Here is a 27,753-nt window from a genome sequence, read left to right as displayed (position 1 = left end):
AACTTGATTTTGTTATAAAACAACATCATGATCGATGTATTACTGATGTAAATCTAAGTTATTTGAAAACAAATATTTTGATACTAAACAATCACCAATTAAAGCTAACTATATTTTTTTTATCGGAAGAACTGATTTAGTTCATTTCAAATTTGAACTCGATGTCACTATGGTGTTTTTTGGAAGTAAATATTGAAGTTGTAATTATTTCGACGTCCACAAAATAACTTGCCCACTTCTAATACTTCTTAAAACTAACAACCAATTCCTTGGTCGCTATAACGACGAACGGCCCTACTGTTTACGAGCCGAAGTCTGCACGAGAAACAGTAACGCACCACCTTCGAAAGTGAACTACCGCCTCGAATATCAGTGCAATAATTGAACAATATTTAATATCAATATTTTTATTAGTTACAATCAAATTTTAAATTTGGAACAATGAAATGACCTTTATTAATGGAACTGTCATTTGAATGTTTCAAAACGTGACTGAAAATTTGCGAAAAATATGGAGAAGATTTTTATATTGATGATATCCGTATTATTGAATACGGTCTTATCAGCAAAGGAGCCGAAACAAATCACATTGGCAAATCAAGGGACGATAGCGGGGATGTACATAACGAGGTTTAGAACAAAGAGGATAGCGGCGTACCTTGGGCTACCTTATGCTCAGCCTCCGATTGATTTCAGACGATTCACTCCTCCTGAATATACAGATCTTCCTCAATGGGAAGGTGTGAGAAACGCGACCATTTATGCACATGATTGCATGCAAAGCGACCCAAAGACAGAGGACGTACAACACCCTTTGAATAAACATGACGAACTATTTACAAAATTATTGGAATCTCAAATGGAGGAACCTCGGAAGAAGGAGTATTCTGAAGACTGCCTGTATCTTAATGTCTACGTGCCAGATGGTATGATATTTTAAACTTTATCTACTAATATATAAAATTAGATTTATACAGTAACTAATTTTAATTCATATTTGTATATATATTTAAGCACTTAATGTTATCTATTTTTTTATCAGTATTTGTTAAACCTTTATAAACCTATATAAAACACAGAATATATATATATATAAAATTAAATAAAAGGCAGGCATTTATAAAGCACTAAAATATTTTTAGAAGAATTAGCAACAAGTTTATAATGATATGTTAATGACTTTACTTAGTAAATAAAAGATTTTCTTATCTTTTCCTTTTACAAGTCATGACGTAATACACCGAACTATATTTGGGTGAAACTGCCTAATTCAATGTTAGCCTACTTTTTAAAATACAGGTGATTTCCCTAACATCAGATAAGAGCACCATTTCGCCGTGTGGCGTTTTACGTATCTAGCTTGACCCTCACTAATTACTTAGTGATTGCTATAACTATAAATCATATTCTTTCACCCCATATTTAAAAAACGTTCTTCGTGTTTTAATTATTATACGAAATTTTTATTAATGGTAACCAAAACGAATTGCCTCTAAATAAGAATATTACAAATTTGTATGATCGTTGAAATTATTTGGCGGAGGCTTATAAACTATTATAATTTAGATTAATAGTGAATCGTAAAGATCTAGATCATCTAGATCGGCTGATTATTTATTAATAACTTATATTATTTTACTTGGTAGGGCTTTGTGCAAGCCCGTCTAGGTAGGTATCCATATTTAATAGATAATGTTTTGAATCAATCAAAATCTAAATATTCCTTTTTGCAAGTCGGCTCATTAAGTCACTTTTGAATCATTATATTACATTGTAGAATTAAATGTAAACCACCGATTCGGAAAGTAAATTCTATCGAGAAGAACCGGTAAGGTTTTCAGTAGTAACTCTTTTCCACCTTTTTAATTACAGAGTACGTCAGTAAAGTACAAAGAAATTTATATACATCCTGCTTAAAACTCAACAAATACTAAATCCATGCTTTTTTGTCTTTAATTGAAATTTTTTGCCTTTGTTGAACATCTAATTAATTTTAATAAAGTGAATTCGAATAAATCCAAAATTACCCCATTCGTCGTTTGCACAGGCTTATCGAAAAGACTTTTTCTCTAATTTATTCGTTTGTGACTTTTATCGGATCTGAATTGTGACCTCAATTCGACTTTTGACACTTTTAGTGACCATCAAATGTTTGATCTAGTTGATAGACTAATATCGATATATCATAAATTCGATCATATATTGTCAAGTCTATGATAAAAAAGTATCTTAAAACAATGCCTAGATAAATATGTAATTTTGTGTTGTATTACTGCAATATTTCATTTTATGACTCAAATATGAAATATATAAAAATAAATTCGAAACAGATTAGTACATTAAAGGGCTTTATTAAAACTCTAAACAACTCAGACCTACTTTATAACTATGCATTGCCAAATTCAATTAACATTCAAAACAAAGAAAATAAATAAAACAACAATAGAAAACTATACACGAAATTGTATGGTAAATACAACATTTGAATGAATTAGTCCTAATTATAATGAGCCAATCAACTCATTATATTTAGGTCATAATTATTTCAGAACAATATTTAATAGATTTGTTTTGTAAGATAAGAAAACTTAGATAAATATGGTGATCAGAATATTTAAATATGTATTGGATATATTTAGTTGCTTCAATAGGAAACATTGTATTTCTTTACTTACGTATCGTAGAATTAAAGAAAAGCTACAAGATCATTGATTGATTGATGAGGTTAATAATGAATCGATGCACCAGTTATTACAATATTACCAATTCTATTTTTTACAAATATGGCAAATATCAAAACTGGTTGGTTTATAAAATCTGCGTTGGAGACTAGTTGTCATTTGACATTAACAATTGATCTACGATTTTGCTTGGTCAATTGCGCCAATGACTCTCCTAAAATCCCAACGGCATAAAGGCAATTTCCAAAGTTAAGCAGGCAATACAAATAATTTTGTGTTATGAACAAAGATTGACTTCACAACCGAGCACTGAAACCAGTTTCAACGATGAGTGAAATATTGTTCAAGTGTTCAGTGATAAATATTAATAACATAAATTAAAATTATATAACTCGAATCCATGAATCCACAAATGAAATTATATAAATTGAATAATTATGGAATTTTTTACCTACAAAATATGAAAAACTACAGGAACATAACTTCTTAGTTTCCAAAGTTGCCGGTGCGTTGACAATGCAAGGATTAGATATCATTTCTTACGTATACTGTGCCAATGTTTCCACCCAAACCATCAGGTGGCCTATATTTAAATATGTCTACCTATTTGAAATAAAAAGGTTTCTAAAATTTCTCGTTAAGTATTTAGCAATTTTTATAACTAGTAAAGTGCATCCAGAACTAAGGCAACTTATGCGATTTAAAATTGCTGAACTTTTCAAAAAGAACTGAAGTGGTCATAAGCTGAACCATACCGTATGCTTGTATTATAGTTCAGTTTAATATTCCTTGAATAATAGTGTTTTAAAATGCTTGAAGATTTTTCAGCATCGTTAAGTAAAGATTACGCTTTTTACCGAAAGTAGGACTACTTGCCAACCTGGGTTCCACTTACTAAATGGTGGAATTGGAGAGGCTCATTACGATGTTATTAAGATGCTATTTTTTTCGTTTAGATACAGATACATAAATAATATTTTTCATAAATATTATATTGTGTATATTTTTCAAATAATAATGTTTCTTATGTACAAAATATTTCGATATATTAAAATTAGAATATAATATTAACGTTTATGGCAATGATGAGAATGCAATAAAATATGTGAATTGGTGTTTAAAATTGTAAGCTCTAACTAGCACTACAAAAATATTCATATAGGTATTTTTATAATTATGTTTTTTTTTTAACTTCGTGTTCATATTATTTTGATTTAACGTAGTATGAATTCGTGTTACGTGAAATAATATGTAGTTATTTAATAAAACGACCGCTAATGAAATTAAATTGTATTTATTAATTAAAATGAAAATTATAATATTGTGTTATTGTTCAACATGCAACAATACAATATTTTTTTTACATAAAAAATAAAAATTAATCTATGAATAAATTATTATTAATTATATATTTACAATAATTTTCGGTGCATTTTAACTAAAGAATTATTTAATTAAAATTAAATAAAATCTAGGGACTGAACTCCTTTAGAATTAAAGGTTTGCGAATCTCACTTATATCTCGATGGAAGCCGTGTGAATCATTTCGGATACCGTGGACTCAGCTGTCGTAGTAGCGTTGGTCGCGCTTATCGCCCTCGATTACTTAACGACATATTCCGTTGCGCCTTGGCCACAGCGCTCCTGCCACATTAGAACCTAAAGGTTAATATACAGAGATGGTGTCAAGAAACTTGATGGAGCGACAATAGAGACATGATCGATGGTACGAGTCCTTGTGTGGGATGCCACAAAGGACAAGGAAAGCAAATGCAGCCGCTGAAGCTGCAGCAATACTTATCGCCGCAAATACTTACTTTTATCCAATGAGTATATTGCGGGTCTAGTTTTTGAAACATTAGATCCGAGTTCGTCAGAGACTAAAAAATAATAAAAGATCTTTCTAAGAAGCTGGTCCCCACTGGATCTGGTGATCCTCGAACTGGAACTAACTCAGCTCAAAGATTGAAGATTGCGGTTCAGAGAGGTAATAGTGCAAATGGCCAGGGTACAATGCCACAGGACAATATTTAGGATGAAATGTGTTTTTTTTTTTAATTTATATCACGCCAGTATAGTTTTATTTGTAATAAATAAAAAAATATGGGTTTGTTGGCTTTTGTTAAGCCGAATAAATATATTTTTAGTATTATTTACAGAATATCTTATTTTTTATTATATAAAATGTAAATAAATGTTATGGTTTAGGTACTAAAACAATCAGATCTTCTTCTTACTCGACTTGAGTTGATTTTGTTTCTTCTCAAATTAAACAGGAGATATTAACGACGAATATGATAAACTCTATGTTTTTTTTTGAAGTAGTTTAATAAGTACACATATTTCAAGGAGTATAATATAGCATAAGAATAATTTGTTAGTTAGTCTTTTTTTTTTAAGTGGAAGAATTAAAAAAACGAACTCAGGAATCCACTTTGTGAGGAACAGGAAGATTTTTTTTCATAGGGCAATAAATTCTACCAGAATTTATCACTGTAAGGATATCGTTGCTCCACGCAAAGTCTGATTTATTTACGAGTATTTCATTGAGATTAATTTATTCGCTTACGATAAACAGTTCGGACTCACATCGATCACAATGGCACTTACATGATATATTGTTTCACATTATTAATACAGGACTAAATATAAATGCTGCTTGTAATCGTTATTTAAGATTTTTTTTAAAAATAAGGTGTATTTTTTATTTTAAATTAGTAATGATAGAACGAGAGAAATTACTCGTATATTATACAACCTTTATAAGTATGTTTTATAATTTTTCGGCACAACTAGCGAGTCCCACATAACATAAAATTAATTGTTTATCGAGTAAAACTATTCGCCCATCACTAATTGATTATTGGGTCACAACCGTCTTAATCCCAGCTATAAGGGGGGCTAAAAACCCGGGTGTCGTATGCTGGTGGACGATGATATTCAAATCTTTTTTTTTTTCTTAAAAATATTTTTGGGGGATAGAGGAGATCGCCAGAGCCGGGTGCTTGTTGAGCTTAAGACGGGGTTTTACTGGGTGTGCCAATTCTAGAGACTGGATCTGGATTTAGGATCTGGAAATAGTTGGTGGACTTATATTTATATTTCTTTATTAAATTATTTTTAAAAAATAAATTTATACTGCGTAGCGCAGATGACGGCTTGAAAACTAATTAAGATAAACCTTAAGTCACTTTTATTCGTTTCTATACAAAAACTCACAAACATTTAAAATGTTAATTTAATTACATAAAAAGTGAAATACCATAGACCGCTGCTAAACAATTTTTATAAAACCTTATTCATTCAGCGGATTATAAATCAGCTGTAGTAAATTAAAAATTAGCCGCAAACAGGAGAAAAATTAATTAAGGATGAATAGCCTTACGGCAAGACTTTATATTAGAATTACATAAATTTTGAAATCTTTCGTTCTTATTACAAAAGTTACGAAACTTGAGTCAATTAATGTCTAACTAATTACTGGACCAATCTTGATATTGAATATTTTTCGTTCAACCAAAACTCTTTACGATTTAATTACGATGAAATAAAATACGGCACTTTTATTGTGTTTTAAAACATTAACCAAAATGTTAATGTTTTCTCTGCTTTTGATGAGGTTTGGAGTTTAAGCCATCATTTCAATGTATTTTGGTAAAACAGAACGCAAAACATATAAGGCAAATGTTCATGCAAAAAATGTAGGTACACACATATTACTTAAAAAAGTAGATTTCCTAAAAACGTTTTCTTACACCGCTGAGATAAATTAAGAACACGAAAACTCGGTGATGCTTGTCGGGGTTTAAACTCGAAATATTCCACGCTGATCTAGTACGTGTATGTACGTATATTTGTAATAATGTATAGCAAGAGTTCATATTATAATAATATTTACACAATTATAAAATATCTCGGATGAGTGTTATTTTTTTTATAATTAGTAATTGCTATAACTATATCGATACGACGATTCCCGTGATGATATATATCGGTTTTAAACGTAAATGTTTAACGTAAGCTTAAGAATTTATTTTCTCTTGACCGATTTTTTGCACGGCGACCTATCTCTAGGGAGACCAGGTAACTACGATCTGTTGTAGAGCAGAAGTGTGTCCGCAAACACAGGTGCACTCTATTCACTCACCCTTATGACCTTGACTTACCTGAAAGAGTTTACTTGCTCTCCGAAGCATGTGAGCGTATACACTTCCAGCAGTTTTTTTTATGGTGAGGCCAAATATAGCAATTACAACTATCGTAATTTTTTTTTTGTCAATGACTATGAATATCGCTTGACATTTCACGATCGTGTTCTGCGGTGAGTTTTTAGTTTAAGAACAAACTGACAGAATCATTCGTCAAGGTGTAAACAATCGCAGGATTATGTAATAATATTTTATCCGGAAAAATTAATATTCGCATCTGAATATTAAAATTATGAAAAAATCATACAAATATCCTATCTGATCAAGGGACATAAATATAAGAAAAAGTTGGGATATAACCCAAGATTCTCGTTTAAGATTCGCCTGGTTTTATCCACGCGGCAGTTACGACTTCTTTATTTTTAACACATACGTCTAAGAATAATATTGCCGTTAATACTCAAACAGAACCGTTTATTTTTAATGCCTCTTAGAAAAATGCAAGGAAATCTTGCGTAAAGGGAACCTTATTATGCGTAGTTTATTCAAATTTCTCGTGAAACACGCCTCATCCATTTGCACCTAATTTCTTATGATAATGCAGGAACACTGTATAATATATATTTTTATTGTGAAATAAAACAAATTTATCGCGTTTTCTTTGCGAAAATATTGCAAAGAAAACGCGATAAATTTCGAATTGACGAAAACTTAAGAATTTAAATCCGTGCAAGCATCCATTGTTTTAATTAATAACACTTTAGATACAAATTGTGTTTAGGAGATGATTATTATGCTGTCTTCTTTCAAATATCAAACTAATGATGAAAGAGAGAAATCAGTTTAACAAACGACTGCAAGAATTTAAATATAAATATCGTGTCAAATGTTATATTTGTCGGAGGAACATCATCATCATCATCATCAGATCTATTGTCGCTATTATTGTTCATCGTGTGGGCGTACAGTGGGTAATCGTGAAAATAATACAAAGAACACTTAGTTAATATTTAATTACACTTTATTACACTATTAGGTTAACACACAAAGTAATCAAAATCAAAATAAGAATGATAACACTCAGCACTTCAGGAACGGTAGGACGGTTCCGTGACCGCACCCGGCTAATGCTTCACTGTCAGTGTTCTGCCCAGACCCGACCGATGCCATCACGACTCTGTCGAAAACGCGCCGAAGTTAGCACCGAACTACATCGAAGTCAAATTCACAACCGTAGGCGCGCTTTTCGTTCCGTTGAGTGTCTGTACGCTTGCCCGGATGCGACATATTTGTTAAGTTATAAATTTTAATAAAGTATAAAAAAAAGTCAATTGTGCTTGTTTTATACTAATTACTTTAACATAATACCTATTTTGTTTAAAATATATTTATCACATAATATTATGCATATTTTCAGCTGTTACTTTTTTTATGAGCCATCTTATGGTGAGCGGTTACAACCATAGAAAATGGCGCTGTAAGGAATATTAACCATCTGGTGAGTAGATGCTACCTACCCAGACGGGCGCAAGTCCAAGCTCAAAGCCCTACCACTAAGTCAAAGCATATGTTAGTGAAATAGCATTAAATATTGAACCACAATTATATATTAGTGGTGTACAATCTAGCACTGGAAATTCAACCTTACACGTGGGCGAGACCGCGCGCGGAAACTAGTAAATAAATAAATGCACTTGTGTCTCATGAGAATCAGCACCAACATCTCTCGGGGACCATCATCATTATCATCATTTACAACAACAGATATCCGTAAACGAGAAATCCTAAGTGCTGTGTTGTAAATAAATATGAGTACAAATCAAATATAAGATAAATGGATTCAGGTAATAGCTTTTCGTGTTAATGCTGCTCGATAAATTCTTGTTCAGTAAGAATTGGTTCTAAATCTTGCGAAATAATGGCAACATCATTATTTAAGTAAATCGTTAGTTAATTATCATTAAATGATTTATGTACGAACTTACTCTATTCTGTTCTTTGAGTCGTACTCGTATATTTCGGATTGGTAAGCCAGTGTGTTTATGAAAGTAGTAATAAGTAGGAAAGGAAAGGGTACGGCTGGTTTTTTAGTGGGAACTCCGGTGTACCGGGGCGCACTCAGCATCCAGGGCACCGGTGAGTCCCACATAACCCCCACTTTCACGTGGGCGAAACGCATAAGGCGTTTTTTTAGCAAAAAAGGGCCTTAATTGGTCTAATGACTTGATATAAGGATACAGATCACGAGGTTTTGGTTCGAACCCCAGGCCTGTAAAAGTCAGTGGGTGTAAAGTTAGGGCTGTTACGGAATTGGTTGTATTATACCAGAAACTGCAGCGATTTTGGAGAAGGTTTTCGATTTATAATACAAGGTCAAGTAGGAGAACGTCTGTTGACAGTTATAAGTAAAAAAATATATAATTAATAATATGTCAATTTAGTGCATATCATTACATAACATGTCAAAATTTATATATAAAACGGTGTATTAGGGTATATGATTAAATTGTAATTTAAGTGGAAAATGTATGGTCCATACCATACGCCCACATGAAAGGATAACCACATAACGCATAAATTATTCTACGTAGGCTTGATTTCTGAATTAACAGATAGATATATCCTTGTCATATTAAGATTAAATCGAGCGTCAAATTAACTCAATTATATAAAGTAATATTTATGAGATGTTTCCTATCGCATAATTCCTTACACCAACCTTGGGAACCAAGATGTTCTGTCCCTGGTGCCTGTAGTTACACTGGTTCATTCAACCTTCAAACCGGAACACAACAATACTGAGTACTGTTGTTCGGCGGTAGAATATCTGATGTGTGGGTGGTACCTACCCAGACGAGCTTGCACAAAGCCCTACCAACGGGTAAAATTTTTAGTTCATTATTTAAAGTTTCCTTTCATTATTGATATCCATTTATAACAACAATTAACGTTGTTAGCAAAAAAAATATAATTATTATATTTTTATGATATATAAAATATATAATATGAACATGATATGTAATATAAACATTTTTATTTTATTTTTTTTTAATATTGAAAAAGATGTTTTAGATTTGTTGATTGTTAACAAATTATTTCGGAATTATTGATTTAATTAATATATGTAGATATAATTGTAATATTATAAACTGATTTATCTGAGTAGAAGTTTAATTAATGGTAGGGCTTTGAGTAAGTCTGTCTGGGTATGGATATCACCCACTAAGTATGTATCACATATTCTACCCTCAAACAGCAATATTTATTAGTTGTGTTCTGATTTGAATGGTGAGTTAACCACTCACATAAAAAGGTGACATAACATTCAGTTTCCAATATTGGTGACGCATTGACCATTAAGAGATGCTTAAAATATTGTGTTAACACTTGTGGGTTTTCTGGGTTTTTATATGAAAATAAAACACAGTCCAATAATTGGTACACTTCAATTTATAATACTCGGACAGCGTAACGTTGTGTCAGGACTTATTAAAACAACCGAATGTCTTCCTTTGGCGCGTACTACCCTTTTTATATCAAATAATCGGAAGTCAGTTTACGAACTAGTAAGGTTTAATTATTGTTCACAGCGTAATTTATTACTATGGTGATTAACGAAATGATTAATATTAATGAATTATAGAAATAAGGTATTGGTAAATAAATCACTAAAATATAATTGAGAATAGTTATTTTGCATAATAGCTGGGCGCCTATGTGCTACTTGTTAACAATTGTCTTAATTTTAAAATAAAATATACTGTTACATAATCTTGACACATCATTACGCTACACTTAATCTATATATGAAACAAAAAAGATTGATATCTGGCGTATTCCCGATGATTTGCCATAATACCAATATCAGCACGAGATTGTTTCTTCGGAACGATGTAATAATTTGCAGTACAACTATTATTCTTTATTAAGTTCTCCGTTGCAATTCGTATCATCCCCAATAACTTGGGAAGTTTCTAATTCGAGTTCCAGCTAGATACGTGCGGTTATTATTCATTCGCATTCCTCTTCTGCAGAACACTCGGTGCAAGCTCTATTATCCTCCGACTTTGAAAACTTTTGAATAGTTCCAGTTATATTATACTGGCTCACTTGCCATGATTCTATCAATAACCTTAAATTCTGTTTATTATGAAATAGAATTCAATATCTGGTATCGCAGTATTTATAACAATTTAATAGAATATAATTAAGTTATTTGTTTAATTACATGTCCGAAAATAAACTACAAAGTTACTTGTAATTTTTTTACAGTAAAATCTACATTCCAACTAAATCTACGATGGTAACTTATATTTTATTTAACCTTGTAAAACGACGATTCAAAAGTGCTTGTAATAAGATTGTTAGCTTTGGATAATATTTCAATTCTTTTATGATGACAAGTTGTCACCGCTGCCCATAGACATATGCTCGTGAAGAAATTTTAAACATTCCTTGCACAATCAATACTCCACCAACCATGGGAACTAAGACGTTTTCTCCTTTGTTACTGTAATTACACTGGCTTACTCACCCTTCAAACTGGAACATAATACTAAGTATTACTGCTTGACGGTAGAATATATGATATGTGGATTGCCAACCCAGACATTTTTGTACAAAGCCCTATCCACTGTTAAAGTATTTATTATTTAAGGTTTTTGATTTTTTTTATATATAGATTTTAGTTATTTTATTCTATTTTTACGTTTCGTTTTTATTTTTACCTTTATTATAATGGAGTATTAAAATACCTTACACGGTAATAACTTTAAATGATAATACATTGTAATGTATGTGGGACAATTATTATGTTGGTAGTGCACGTTGCTCACATATAATAAATTTATATTCTAAACTTATTTATAATAATTCAAATACATTTTGTAATATTATTTTTGTAAATTAAAGTCTATAAAGAGACAGACAGAGAATAAAAGTTTTTGATGGTATTTTACTATATTTTTTCAACATCTTAGCAACCCTGAAATATTAAAGTAATAGTCTGTATATCCCACTGGACAAAGGTTTTGACTTGAAGCATGATGATGGATACACTTTTCATATGTGGCAGGACTTCATTAACGGATACGTAATACCGTTGAATACCCTAATAAAGACTAAATTTGTATATAATATATGAAGTTTTGAGTGGAAATAAGTTTAAACTGTATAACATATACAATATACATTCTGTGTAATATAATGGTTTTAAGTATCAAATTATAAATGTTTAATATAATGTTTTTGATTTAAATATGACGTGAGTTTGTCAGTTCAAATAACTTTACAACGAAATAATAATTCGCCGGACGTTGATGTTTGTAGTTTCGCCAAATATTTCGTAATGCTGGCGAAGTTATATTTGTTTCGTTAGCGTTTATCATTCGGCAGTAATAGGTCCGATTTTTGCTAAACTTTGAATTGAATAAATTTAAATTTATATTTTAAGCCAAACTAATATTTTAAAAATGTTATAACATTTCTGGAAAATGCTGCTAACAATGCTCCACAATTCCACACATTCGTCAATTTAGTACAGTAACTATTTTTAATTTTATTTATATATAGTTAAAACCTTAATGCTAACAATCTAATTAACAATTTAATAATAATATTTACTCAAAACCAGAAATAGAACATATTTTTTACCAAGACCTTTGGTGTCAGTACTCGATGTGCTGCATGATTTCATTTCCAAGCAACATTACAATTGAAGTTATGAAGAGAGATGAAAAGCGTACAGTTAGTTTCTTCAATTTCATAGAACACGTACAAATAAAACTTTAGGCTTCTCGGTAAAATCTTCATTCCAAGTCGTACCTTAAGGCTTAATTTATGATATGGAATGATCATATAAAAGTGCTCTTAGATTCTTTTACGGCGATTTTGAGGTAATTTTAATTAATAAATTTTAATCAAGTACATTTTGATTTCCATTTATGAATTTACCAAAATATGATACATTTATCATATTATATAAATGATTTAATTTAATTTATATGGCATGATCCCATTTGACGCCTTTAATTAAAAGCTGTTCCGGTTCCTCTTAAGCAATTACACTCTGAAAACCCCATCTTGAGTCGATTAATTGCTTTATCGATTAAACATTTTGAAGGAGCTATGTGATGTGTTAATATGTATATACATTTTCATATGAATATATATGCGAGAGAACGGAAGGCAAAATAAATAGTAAAACCAATTTATATGTAAAAAAAGTATATTTAAAATAATAACAGGCAATACGCTCACCTGGCTAAGCACCAAAAAAACAGTTCAGAGTACCGATAGTGCCGTGTTCAACTGAACCACTTCTGATCTGTTGACATCTGTCGAGCTTCTTATAAAGACTTGTCATTTGAGTCAATTACACAATCACGTTATAAGACCGGAACTTGATTAAAAATATTATCTCCTACATATATAAAGTAGTTTACCTTAACAGTAATATATCAACATATTCAGAGATTTATATAGGTACAAAATGTTAATTGATTACTCGCCACGCGTCTTACGTTCACTGATAAATATTTAGTACCTAACCTAACGTATCGCCTGTAAATTGGCAAAAGACGACTTTTTCTTTGGGGAAGGTTTTGAAGATTATTCCACTATATTGTTCCATTAGACTAGTGTGTCGTATTGCAGTGAAATAAGATACATATATTTTAACATAGATTATATTTTGTAAGTAAACTATCTATTTACAGATATGTACCAAAATATTAACAACGTTATATATTTCCTTAGGTCGATATATCTTTTTCCGCTATTTTATTATGAGAAACTTATCTTTCGGTTCGATGTGATCACATCACCGTCTCGCGAAATGGGATGTTGAAACGTATCCATTTATATTCTGATGGTAATTTATTGTACCTGTCACCTGCGTGAAAAATAAAGAACCTGAAATAAATTTATACATAAGTGGCTTTCAATATATACTTATGTCTATGATAGGAAACAACATTGCGGTTTCACAATATACTGAGCTTAACAACTGAGTTTCTTGCCGGTTCTTCTCGGTAGAATCTACATTCCGAACCGGTGGTAGATTCACTGAGTATAGTTTTATAAAATGGCGATTCAAAACTTCTTGTAAAAGCCTACTTGAATAATGTTTATTTTGATTTTGATTTTTGTATTTACAAATGGGTAACACAATATATTAAGATAAACTACCCTCCCCATTACATTTTATAAGTATTGCGCCTTTATAAATAACACGTGAGTCTTTGGAATTGTAGGCACTTAAGAATGGTGACTAATACGTGAGCTAATACATAATTGTGCAATAAAATATAAGATTGCTAATAATTTATATTTTGTTCTTTAATATGAAAATGATAAACGTATTGGCAGCTTGCTATCCTCTCCAAATTAAAAACTATGCTTGGGTAAACAAACCTTACTTCATTATAATTTTATTATTACAGTAACTATCCAAGGGAGGGATTCTTGGTAATCACGAGCTTACAATGAATTCAGACGTTTTTTAAACAAAATTAAATATTTACTTTATTAAATATTAATTTATTATAAATTTACTTGATGGTAGGGCTTTGTGCACGCCCGTCTGGGTAGGTACCACCCACTCATCAGATATTCTACCGCAAAACAGCAGTGCTCAGTATTGTTGTGTTCCGGTGCGAAGGGTGAGTGAGCCAGTGTAACTACAGGCACAAGGAACATCTTGGTTCCCAAGGTTGGTGGCGCAATGGCGATGTAAGGAATGGTTAATATTTCTTACAGCGACCACTTACCTTGCTTTGCTCATATGCTCGTCCGCCAACCTAAGCCATAAAGTAATAATAATAATATAATATATTTCTTTTCTGATAAGAGCGTCTGCTAATCTTAATGAGCTTGTCGAAGTTTGTGAAGATTTTGATGTTTTCTGCAGAAAGCATAATAATGTTAAGCGATACACGACAGATATGTTTGCAAAGACACAGTAATTTTTGACTTTTTAACTTGTGGGCTCACTGGCTGTTTTATTACAGACACTTAGTTTTATATGTATTTTTTTTTTGTTTTTCATTTATTTTCCTATTCTCAATCTCTTTAATGTTATATGTGAGAACTGTTATTGGCCTAATAGTTATTAAGTATTTGTTATTTTTGTTTATCAACGGCTGTATGTTCTCCAATTCAATAAATAAATAAATAATGATTGTTTTCAGAAAGATATTCTCCAATAACAAAATAATACTTTAAGCTAGTATCATGTTCACATAATTCTGGAAAAGCGTAATCTATTCCATATATTTTCGTACTACAAACAAATGATGAGAGTCAATAGAACCTTTAGTGATTTATATTGCTTCAGTGCGATGAATAAGATACCCAATTAGTCGATACAATTACGGCACAAGAGACATCTTCCTTTACATTCCCTCCCTCCACTTCTTTGGTCAAAGGCACTTGGCAGTGTAAATAAGTCGATTATATTTTTCCAGTGTCACTGTATATCTAAGCTACGATCACCTTTCCTTGAAGAATTTAGAGATTGTTCCACCCAGTTGCTCCGATGTAACTTTTGATCTAATTTGTGCCAATTTTAACTCTATCAAGTTACTGATAAAAAGCATCTTAATAATAGTTAAGTGGTCATATGTCATAATTGCTATATTAATTATACGTTAATTATTAGATATAATAATTAATTTTTGGTTAATTTATATGAGCTGCGATGGACCGACAAGGCATGATTCATAACTGTTGATTCTTGATGTACAAGTTATGTTTATAACTCGTGCTCGGCGGTGAAGTAAAACATCGTGAACTGCATATGGGGGATGAGAATCTGTCACGTGTTTTCACCAACTTGCTTTGGAGAAGCGTTATGGAGTAATCCCCAAACTTCGTTCTCGAAAGATAGTAGGTCACAGCCCAGCAGTTGCTCATTCACAGGCTGTTAGCTTACTTTAAGTTACACGAGTGGTTTAAGAAGAAGAGTAAAGTTAAGTTTTGCCATGACAATATTCTAGTGTGGTTAACTAACAAACAACAAGATAACAAAACACACATCTAAGTATGAAATCGGTTAACTAACGTATCCCAATCTTCATCCTAACCTCAACTTTATAAGGCCATTATAAATTTTCAGGTCCATAATAATTAAAATATCATATTTCATATAATTTATGTAAATTTAAATTACATAATATAGTTACTTCAAACAACATTAAACACGTTAGTTTACAAAGTTTTCCATAATTGTCAACCAAGTATGAGCTAAATAACAACGAACAATGTAGACGCCGCCTAAGCATCGTGATTCAGTATGAATTCCTGACATTAATGCAGGAATTCCGTGCCAATACTCTTGTTGAGTTACTTTGACTTGACCGCCCAACCTTAATCTACCACCTGACCTAAATTATAACACTGTACTAAATAATCACGCACGCTGTCATTAAGACAGTCGCAGTAAATATTGCGACTGTCTTAATAGGTTAACAATGACATTTTAATATACATAATTTGGAATTGTTCCTTGGTTTTTTTTGTTGTGGCTGGTAAAGAGTAATAGCCCGTAAATATTTCACTGCTGGGCTCACTACTCACATCTTATGGAAAAGATTTGCATCTTAAATTTCAGTGTGCTGTTCTAGTGCTATGTGGTCGTTACATATGTGTCAATTCCGACACGTTATTAGTCGCATTGAGGTTAGTTCACAATATTTTTCGTCACGACTGAGCATCAAATTAATTCCAAAACACATTACATTTGGAAACTCAATCAAACTTGCCCGAGTTATCACTCGAACCCATAAGTTTTCATATTTCATAATCAGTTCCCTCAAGATATAAAAAGGAGTTTTTGGCCCAGTTGTGTGACATTACAGGTTCTTACCAACGAGCTGTTATGGTATTGCGACTGTCTAACATATATTTGAATTGTGTGAATCGAACTTTATAATTCTCGGAAAATCTTTAGAATGTTAGAATGTGAAGTTATTTTCGAATTACATTGCGTTTTATTAAAGTAAAATTTTCAACATAAATATTTATCAGATGGGACTGAAGTTCCGGTGAATTTTATTCTTTATTCAAATCTTTGTTGTTTTTTTTGTATTACTGTTACCGATCAGCTGATAACGTTTCGTTTTCTAATTTAGTCAATTAATAATTAGAATACATAAATTCAAAGTAAAAATACGTTTTAAAAAAAAGCTTTTATTTAAATGCTCTAAAAAGAAGAAAATAAAATTTTCCTTTAAAATTTTAACTATCAATTTATAACCTCATTATACACAATTTCTTTAATCATAAAAGCTTGTCGCGTAATAACCTTGCGTAAATTAACTAGTAGTAGTATATAATTTAGTAATTTAATCTGCTAAGTTTCATTTTTTTTTAATTTCAGTTTAATTAAATACTTCTATGTATGTACTCACGAAAATCTTGCGATAAGCTTTTATGACTAAAGAAATTGTGTCTAATGAGGTTATAAATTAATAGTTAAAATTTTTGAGGAAAATTTTATTTTCTTCTTTTTAGAGTATTTAAATAAAAGCTTTTTTTAAAAAGTATTTTTACTTTGAATTTATTTTTTACTTTTTAGTTATGACTGTCTAGGTTTCTGAGTCTATTCATCTCATTCAAGGCATCATTGTTGCAAGGTCGTTTGCCGGTTAATTTCGAACAGTCTAAATCTTCAATAACAAGACCTTCTAATGATTTTACCGTACTTAAGGCCACGTATGCTTGACCAGAAGCAAAGAGCTTCTTGCCTAAATAAACAACGGCGTGATCGACAGTACTACCCTGCATTTTGTGTACCGTGCAAGCCCAGCATAATATAAGTGGCAGCATTCTTCGTTCCACGGTTCCGTGACTATATTTTGCTGGAAACTGAACAGACTTGGGCTGAATGAGGTGAACACCGTCTTTACCGAAATCTATACGGACGGATGGTATATCAGTGTCTTACATTTGTGCTCTTCGGAAGCATGGCCAAATAATTTCAGTAATATGCCCAATGGCACCATTTACCAGACCTTTTGATACATCTACATTGTAACGCAACATCATAGCCCCAACAAATATTTCTAGTTTCTTAGGTAGTCCTCCTGTCTTGTTTATGTCTGATGGTATAATATTATTTAGATCTAAGTTAAATTTAATAATAGTAATCCGATAAATAGCCGACGAGAAATATTAAATTTAGTCATATAAAACAAAGTCGCTTCCTGTTGTCTGTCTGTCCGTGTGTATGCTTAGATCTTTAAAACTGCACAACTGAATAATATACAAAGTAGAGAAACACTGATCCTTTTAGAGGTTTCTATGTGATGTCGTAAATAAACACATTTTTTTGCGCTTACATTGCAAACACTGGCTGAACCCTACGAGATAGATAAATACAATAACCTACAGTATTCTATACGTCCGTACGTATGGTATATGTCCATCAGTTAAGGATAACCCACAATAACCATCGTCTATTCTTTACTTTTTACGAGAAATAAGAATAAGAAAAATAAGAGATTTTAAGAAATATAGAATTAATCCTTATTCAATTCAATTCAAAAATTCATTTCAATTCAAATCAAAAATAAAAAAAACGCTACATATATTGAAACTGTTTACATTCTGCAAATAGAACTGACCGGTCTATTTATTATCTTGGAGCTCGAGACTCCCTTCGGGCTGTTTTTAATAAAGTTGGTATATTACAGTTGCTTAATATCTGATTAGTTGCAGTTGCCTTTGTTGCATTTGTTAAATCTCTTTGAAAGACACAGTGACAATAATTGTATAGAAACAAAGAAATAAGGTTAACTAATAACACCTAGTTTCCAACTTAACAAAGTTTATATATCCTTCGTGGAACACGGTATTCGTTTCCATAATAGGATTCCTCAATTTTTTTTAACTTAGCCTATATAATTTAAAGCTCATGTCAATAAAAAAATTACAAATATTACTCAAAACTAGATTATATTAAACTTAAAAATGCGTGTACTTGTTATTTATTAATTTCTAGGCGTTATATAATTTAAATTGAATTTAAATTACTGACATTCTCTTTAATTAAAATGGTAGAATTGTAGTGGTATTTACTGAGTTGCCGGTTCTTCACGATAGAATCTACTATCCTTACCGGTGATTTATATTAAATTCTACACTGTATTGACGACCATGACATGAATGTAAAAATGTATCTACTCATTCTTTTATTTTATTTTACAAATTACTATTAAAATTATCGATTCAGGTAATTAAAAACAAGCACAAAAAGTGTGTATATAGCCAAAAGGCAACACTAAAATATTTATAAATAAACGTTATAATTTATAATAATTAAATAAATTGTGTATTTTAATTCCAGACATTAAAGTCGAAGATTATCCCACAATGGTTTGGTTTCACGGCGGAGATTTCGTTAGAGGTAGTCCAAATAATGTCAATCCATTTCAACTGGTACTTAAACAAAAGGTATGTAGCGTTATTCGATCGTATTCGTATGAGCAACCATTAATATATATTTTTTATTGTGATTGCTATTTTAAATTTTTAAATTATTAGTATTTTTTTTATTTTTCTAAAAGTGTCGCATAAATATTTAGTACGTAACGCTTTTCGTTATAATTTCAATTTATCTATCAATTTAGTAAGACTAATGAAAAATTCATTTTTCCAGGTAATAATTGTATCCGTGGCGTACCGCTTAAATATATTCGGCTTTTTCTCCACTTTAGATAACGAAGCTCCAGGAAATTTTGGCTTGTTAGATCAAGTTGCGGCTCTGACTTGGGTTAAAAATAACATCGAAGCTTTTGGAGGTGATCCGGAAAACGTATGCATATTTGGTCATGACGCAGGTGCTGTGAGTGTTGGACTACACTTAATATCACCGTACTCTTCAGGACTGTTTCAAAAGGCAATTGCCATGAGCGGGAATGTACTATCGCCTGAAACAGTTAATATAGCGAGAAAGGAATTGATGACGGTCGATAAAGTGGCCACAGCGTTCAGCTGTTTCAGAAAGCCAACTTTTCAATTGTTAGACTGTCTGAGACGAGTAAACTATCAAGCGTTACTGGATATTGGAGAACCTTTAGCTTCGTGGAAACCGATCGTCGACAGCGGCTTTAGTAATATATCTCAACCATTTTTAACGGATTTACCGAGTAAAATGTTTAGTGATGAAATATTTAGTCCGGTACCAATTTTGACTGGTTTTACTAATATGGAAGACGCTCTCCTCCTAGATAAAGACGGGAATGAGGACTCTGGTATAAGTCAAAGAGAATTTGATGTCATGCGCGAAGAAGTTATTCTTTCTGATATAATAGTGGACAATAGCTCATGTTTTACAAATCAACATCATATACAAGATGCAGTTGCGTTTTTCTATAAACCGATTCCACCAACAACAAATGAGACTATATTGAGGAAACAATTTTTGGACTTTTATACTGATAAAGTATATGGAGCTACAACTTATCAATTAGCAAAATATATGAGCAAGCATTCTCCTGTCTATCTTTATAGATTTGATTTGAAACCGTTTTCGGACATAGCCAACGAAGGTATACCAGATTGGATCGCAGTGCCACACAATTTTGACTTGATATTTACCTTTGGTATGCCCTATTTAGCTTTGCCCGAAGATTTAACGAAATGGGACTACAGAGATAAGAGCATATCCGAGATTATTATGAAAATGTGGAGCAATTTTGCCTGGTATTCAAATCCCACTAATTCGGGTGTTATTATTCAATGGGATACGTTCGAGATTGAGAGGCCTGGCTTCTTTATCATTGACAGACAGAATTTCACGATGAGTACACAACAAACAGTTAATTATAAGGCATTCGAATTTTGGACGGACTTTTACCCAAAAGTTTTAGAAATTGGTACAAAATGCTGTCAAGAAACCCAGGAAGACTCTGGTACTGAATCAATTTTGGCAAAAAGGTTAATTCTTAATTTGGTCGGTTTACATATTTTAGTTTGTATATTGTTATCGTAAGCAAATAACGTTACCTGTGTAAATTTCTAACATTATTTTTGTATAGTCTATTAATAGAGTCGCAATTTATTTACGAAAATTTATTATAAAATGTAATGATATATGAAAGGATTAATATTTATTTATTAAAAACATCAATAAAATACGTAAAGATGTGTTTTTGTCAAAACTATCGATATAATATCATATTTAATACCGTAGGTTTCACATTTTATTTTCTGATAATAGAATATATAGTTTAAGCAACATATCGAATAGATGAACTATTTAAATAAGTATTTTGTTACATTCAAACAATATCAACAATTATAAAAATTTTGAACTAAAATAATTAAAAATGAGTGTAAATTTCCTGCCAATAATAAAGCTTGTTCGTGGGAATAAACTTTATACTTTTTTTTAAATTATAGTTGGCAAACGAGCAGGCGGCTCATCTGATGGAAAGTGACTACCACCGCCCATGGACATTTGCAACATCATGTTTTGTAGGGGAGAGGGATCGGGCCTCCGGGACTCTCACATACCGGACGAAACGCGGTAGCCTAGCTACCACTTTATGCCGATTTTAAGTGAGAGAGTGGTACTTTATTATAAAGTTCATTATAATAAACCGCCCCTAATATTATTGGTAGAAATACTAACTGAAATATGAAGTTGTGGTTGTTTGATGTCTGAATTTCGGTAAACCTTGTCCTTACTGGTTCATTGATCAATATGCGCATATTGTTTTGCAAGAGTTTCGTGATTGCAAACCATTATTTATAAAACTTGGTTGTTCGAACGTCAACGAAGCGATAAAGACTACAAAGGTAAATTGTACTTCTTAGGCTTAAAATAAACTCACTCATTTGTTAGAAGCGGTCAGAAGTAAAATTATGTTTTATTTCCATGTAAATATAAAAATAACTAATGTTATATTACTGTTAATAACTTTCATATTCGTTTCGTTATGATAAGAGATATTACTTGCGGTGATTTGAGTGACGATTGTTTGGTTGTTGTAAATATTTAAATAACATTAATTTTAAACATCGTCCTCGTTATTTTTTATTGGACGTTTTCAATAGCGTTTTTTTTTGTTGTTTCCATAAACTCCTTAGTGTATGACATTTTCCGTTTTTTTTTTTAAAGGAAACTATCTTTACTTTTTAATTAGAATTGGACCATCCATGTTTATTTTAATTTAAATCGGTTTGCAAGTTTTATAGATATTTTGTTGTTGCCCAAAAGATCTTTGTATTTTTGCGATGTGTTCTTTCTAGTTTTATGTCATTTTCACCCTTAATTAACCTTTACCTAAACAGGTAACATCAATTTTAGTAATTTCTGAAAAAAACCTACTATATACAATTTAATGGAAACTTCTAATTTCTATACCAATGAAGTTGATTTTGAGTAACCACGTAACTGTTTTCCATACATTTGAGACGAAGTAATATTCACTACATGCAAAACCGATTACCAGCATACTTATGCGAACCATACGTACATACACACGTGTACGAGAGCTAAGGATCTCATTCCCGTTTTTAAATTTTACTTCCAAATATTAGTACCAACAACCGGGGCAATGAACTCTTGACATGCATTAAAACATGTTATAAATTATTTCTATTAAATTAATTGTGATACTTCAAGGTAAATTTTAAAGTTAAATTCACCTTTACCTATTACGTGATAAGTGATATTAATTATAATATTTTGTGAATTCCATCGTTTCATGTAATAAACTGACACGATAATAATATTATATATAAATGTATATATATACAGTTTAGGTTATCTACTGTAAATCAAAAGGTCAACGTAAGATATCAAGGCAAGATTATTTAAAAACAATAATATTGGATTATTCCTCGTCGTATTAAATTATGGGCGTATGAAAAATTTTAAGCGTCAACTTTCATAAATATTGCCAAGTCGATGAACTATTGAACGAAAAAAATATGTCTACAACAAATGAATATTGGATATAATTTAGCTTTAAAAGGACTTAAGTCACTTAAGTACTCAATGGAAACAAACGTCTATAATCATGTATTTTATAAATATATAGTAAATTATTCTTTGGTGAGAATATAATTTATGTAGTAATATAATAATAAAACAGTTTATTAAATAATGACCCAACAGACCTCGTATAATATGTGATGACTGAAGTAGTTTAGTGACTTGCTTTTTGCACTACAACGGAGAAACCAGTCGTTTGAGCTTCGCGTACCAAGGCTGATGTGTGTGAACAAGTAAAACAAGTGAGTTATTTTTATATTGTTTATTAAATATTGATATTGTAAATTCTTACGGTATATACATATCAATGTAATATATATTATTGTCAGAGTAATGCGTGTTTTCGTTTATAAGTACGATAGTGAGTCATTTTAGTATATATATAATATATAGTCAATGATTTAATTTTCCTCAAAGGCATATGATGCGTATATACCCACGGATTGTGTATGTTTTTTTAAGGTATTGATAGATTAAGGGTCAAATGCGCCACCTGATGCTAGAATAATCACCACCGTACATAGACATCGGTGCTGTAAGATACTACACGGTTCCTTACATCATCAACGCGCCACCAACCTTGGTTACCGTGATGTTATGTCCGCTGCGCTTTTTGTTGCACTGACCCACTCATCTTTCAAGCTCAAACACTAATACGATACATGATGAGTGAGACCCTATACAAAGTTTATTATTAATTCCGATAGTGTAAACATATACCTACACTGAGAAGAAGACGACAGTTGTTCCTTGTAAATAAATACTGTGTTTTAAAAGTATTCGTTTAATAAGAAATCATTTGTCGTATAAACTAGGAACTATGGAATGATATTAATTTATTGTACCAGCGGTAAAATACCTAATGTTTTGTAATATAACTTGAGGATTAGACGATAGTCATTCCAGGTAATAAATTATTGTCGTTTCTAAAGATTACTTATCGCTGTTTTGATTTTGTTTTAAGGAAAACGTGTTTGTTTTTATATATATGATTTACATATATTTTTTTTTGTCTCATGAAGAAAACTGTCAACGATAATAATTCGATGTATAATTATCTTATTTAATAAATAATTATTTACATTTTTCTAGATGATGGATTTCAAACAGACTTTAGTTCTGCTCACGGTAGCGTGCTTCGTATCTGGCCAAAGACCGACCTTCGCTGGGTCGAAACCGATAGGATTTCCTGAGTTGACAAACAAAACATCGGATTCACTTGGAAATAGGTGAGTTCATCAGATGTTTGTAAATTATGTAATTATAATAACTAACATATAAATCCTAAGATTTACCAAGTGAATGATGGTAAAAGTTCGAATCCCAAAGTTTTATGGACATTTACCATTCATAATCGTTAAATCTTAGGTTTTACTGGAAAATCTTAAGATTTATCGTAGTTCGAGCTTTTACAGTAACATATACATATAAATACATAACATAACGAGATCTCCGAAACTATAGGCCTGATGACTTCGAAGTTAGCATAGTTATTCCTTTCGCAAAGACGCTCACTAAGGATTTTTGGAAATTCCTTGGATAATATTGTAGCTAAAAGTTTATGTAGGGTGTTCATCATTTTTTTAATAAGTATAATATGTTATATATTTGCTTCTAGTTCCATAAATAAATAGGGGTTGTAAGTTTAATTGAGGAGCGCGTCATTTTTGATGTAACGGACTCGTAAAGAGCGTGCGTTTGTATGTATCTCTATACAAAGTATATTATTAAGTTCGATAATGTAAATGACCTACGATGTAGGTATATGACCTACACCGAGAACAAGACGAGTTATTCGTCGTGAATAATTACTGGTTTTATAATATACGTTAAAGAAGATATTAATATGTTTAAGATTTATTCGTTTAGTTATCAAATATCAAGCAAGCAAATTCACAATTTTACTTTTTACTTTCCTATTTATTTTGTGTAAATGCTCATATCAAAATCAAAATATTCCTTTTTCAAGTAGGCTCATAAAATCACTTTTCATTCGTCATGTTGAACTAAAGCTACTCTACTACCTCTTCGAAAAGTAGATTCTACCGAGATTAAACGACAAGAAACTCAGAACCCTTTCCACTATTTAAAGTTTTCGGTTTAAGATAACCTACTGGTCATTTAATTTAGGAGATTCAATTACTAGCTACTTCGAGTCCGTTTCGATGGAAATTAAACAAGAAAAAAGAGGAATGATCAATGGAATTCAAAATATTAATAGCCTAGTTTGTAATCATCTACGGAGGATTCTACGGCCATTGGTCATATTTTCATGCCATACGTTCTGTTTTCATGTGATTGACTCATTTATTTTTGCGTCGGTTACGTTATTTCTTCTCCTTTAACCGGGTTTAGGGTAAACCGCTTCGTTACGTAACGCGTTAGAACGCCAGTCTGTCTGGCTTCCTTTCTCTTACGCATACGGCAGCTGTAGGCAGGCTCCTCCACTAAGCTACAGCGCTAGTCGTATTTCGGACAGACGTCCCGTGAACCACATGTATTCTATATACTAGTGTAAGCCAATTTTGTCCCAGTGATTATCGCACGATAGCTGCACATAAAAAATCGGTTATGGTCTCATTGAAGAACTCCAACCGTAGATGTGCAGAAAAATAAAGAGGATTCTTGATAGCAATTTACTAAATTGTTACGATTTATCAAAGAATGACTTTTAGAAAGCGGAAAAAAGTTACTGGCTTGTTAGAGAGCGGTACTACGGCTGGTTAAGAAAAAAAAAAACGTAAACAAAATTAAAGTAAATTGTTTTCGACAAACTCCAAATCTAACTGAACTAATGTATACTGTATTTGATATTGAAAATTTCATTTAAAAGAGGTTTCATCATTTTGGCGCTAAATGTAGACAATTTGAAATGAAATCAAAACAAAACCTGTCATAAGTTTCGAAATTCCTAAAAAAAACTTTTAAATAAACGCGAATTTCGCGGGAGACCGTCTAGTTTTTTATTTAATGCTCAGTGAAGCATACAGGTACAGCTAGTATGATATGTCGACTTTATTGGCTTTGATTAATGTCATCTGTTCATTATGTATTTTTTAACGCGTTAAAACAAATGAATAGTATCATAATCAAGTAAAGGTTTTTGTCGGTTAATGTTGTGTTTTTAAAAATAGAACGATTTAATTATGCTTATTTTTTTTCTTCATTTTAATAGTCTTGCGTTATCTTGCTACATTCCAATCATTAAATTGATAAACATTTAATTTATTAGCACTTAATGTCACGTATATTACTTTTCTGTGTTGTCTGGAAGAGATAGCTGTTGGAAGGATAAAAACTTAATAATCTATATCCTGTATATTATATGTTCGTTAAGTAAGAATCTGTATTTGTTTTTTTTTTTATAGATTCGGCGATGGTACTCCTCTTGTTTTACCCATCGAAGCGAAAGGCGATCGAGATCTTGTGGAACGAATCAGCAAATTTCCAATCGACAAACAACCGTTTTGGTACATAAATTGGAAAGCCCTTGAGGAGAACAGGAAAAATCCACAGACATACGAACAGAGACCCAATTCTTTTACTGATTCAATTATCAATCAAGGGCAGAATGTTGCCAGTAACACAGATGGTCTTAATTCCAAATTTGGCACCAGTATTGAAAGTCAGAGTGAAAATTCTGCCAGTGGTAATACACAGAGCAGATTTAATAACAATTCATACAGAAGACAGAACAGGTACTGAATTGGATTTCATAAGGGCCGTGATATAGTAAAGATGGACGTCGCGTTATTAGCAATAATAAAAGTAAAATGTTGCCCGTTACAAGAATAATATAAATTTCAAGAGTTATTATGAAATTAAATTTAGGATACGCAAAAATAAATATCGTGCAATAATGTCGGATTTTGATTGAACAACATTATTATGTTTGTTTTCAATCCTAAACAAATATTTTAATTGTTGTTTCAACTTTGGTTGTAACGATAACATTTCCTTGTATATTTCACTTTAAATGTTATTTTATTATTTTTGTTACTATTAATAGGTCTCGTGATGCGAATTAAGAGAGTACCTTGTCTTTATTGAACATAGATACCCATTGCGTGTTACGTCACGTAAAAACAACACCACTCGCGTCGCAGGCGCTGGTGATGCTCGCTATATCGTGGCCCAAGAATAAATAAAACAATTTTTTCCAAGTAATAAAACACATTATATTGACTTTTAAATAAATAAAACTTAATTAATACTAAGCGTTTTCTTATAGCTAACACCTTAGTGACGTATAAATTAAAAATAATAATAATTATAGCAAAATGCATTCGTTTGTAATAGAATGACTTTTAATATATATATTTTTTTTGTTCTATTTCTACAACAACCGTTGAAATAGAAAAAACTTGCATTGAAAAAAAAATAAACATAAAAATTCTATCAAAATATTTTGGTTACAGAATATTTTAGAGCTTATTTTAGCACAGCCCTATTTTATTATGATAGTCTAGCTAATGTCAACAGAATTTGTACAATTATAAAGACATTTCCTTAAAAATATAATTGTAGTTTTTAAATTTATTTTATCTACACAACTATTACTCTGTGATTGATTGGAAGAGATGTATGTTGTTGGACATTATTTAGATTTCGTGTTAGCAAAAAGGATTACAGAAAGGAGGTTACAGCTCGCGAAATTTAAATTAAATGTAAAGCTTATTAAATGTTAGAACTATTAATTATTGCTTGTATAATTCAAATTCTCTTGAGATTAACTATACAACATATAAATTAAATAATTATAAAACATCTTTATGTAGTATTTAGTCGAACATCTCGATTTTTTAATTTGAGGTCTTTGTTTCTGTCATAATTTCAACGTATTATCTTGGAGGGTGAGGGGCCTAGTCCTGTCCCTACCAGACTATACTCATTGCATTCTAACATACGGTGTACCTTGAAA

General features: G+C 31.3%; 1 protein-coding gene across 1 annotated transcript; it reads left to right on the top strand.

The window, feature by feature from the left end:
* Nucleotides 1–357: 357 nt before the first annotated feature.
* Nucleotides 358–27,045, top strand: LOC113400300 (fatty acyl-CoA hydrolase precursor, medium chain). The gene is made up of 5 exons (XM_064217619.1): nucleotides 358–926; nucleotides 19,176–19,282; nucleotides 19,488–20,749; nucleotides 23,945–24,061; nucleotides 26,201–27,045. Exons 1-5 carry the CDS (start codon nucleotides 512–514, stop codon nucleotides 26,535–26,537), a joined length of 2,238 nt encoding a protein of 745 aa, XP_064073689.1. The 5' UTR covers nucleotides 358–511; the 3' UTR covers nucleotides 26,538–27,045.
* Nucleotides 27,046–27,753: the final 708 nt, after the last annotated feature.

The sequence above is a fragment of the Vanessa tameamea genome, chromosome 17, assembly GCF_037043105.1.
Source record: "Vanessa tameamea isolate UH-Manoa-2023 chromosome 17, ilVanTame1 primary haplotype, whole genome shotgun sequence".
NCBI lineage: Eukaryota > Metazoa > Arthropoda > Insecta > Lepidoptera > Nymphalidae > Vanessa > Vanessa tameamea.
Note: the sequence above shows the minus strand (reverse complement) of the source record. Positions and strands in the feature narration are given on the sequence as shown.

What these genes read in the sequence shown, in the direction of transcription:
- LOC113400300 (XM_064217619.1), top strand. Translation starts at nt 512, where the DNA reads ATGGAGAAGATTTTTATATTGATGATATCCGTATTATTGAATACGGTC. An exon ending in TAATGTCTACGTGCCAGATG is followed by an intron (nt 927 to 19,175) that starts GTATGATATTTT and finishes TTTTAATTCCAG; the next exon opens with ACATTAAAGTCGAAGATTAT. An exon ending in CAGGAAGACTCTGGTACTGA is followed by an intron (nt 20,750 to 23,944) that starts ATCAATTTTGGC and finishes TTTCAAACAGAC; the next exon opens with TTTAGTTCTGCTCACGGTAG.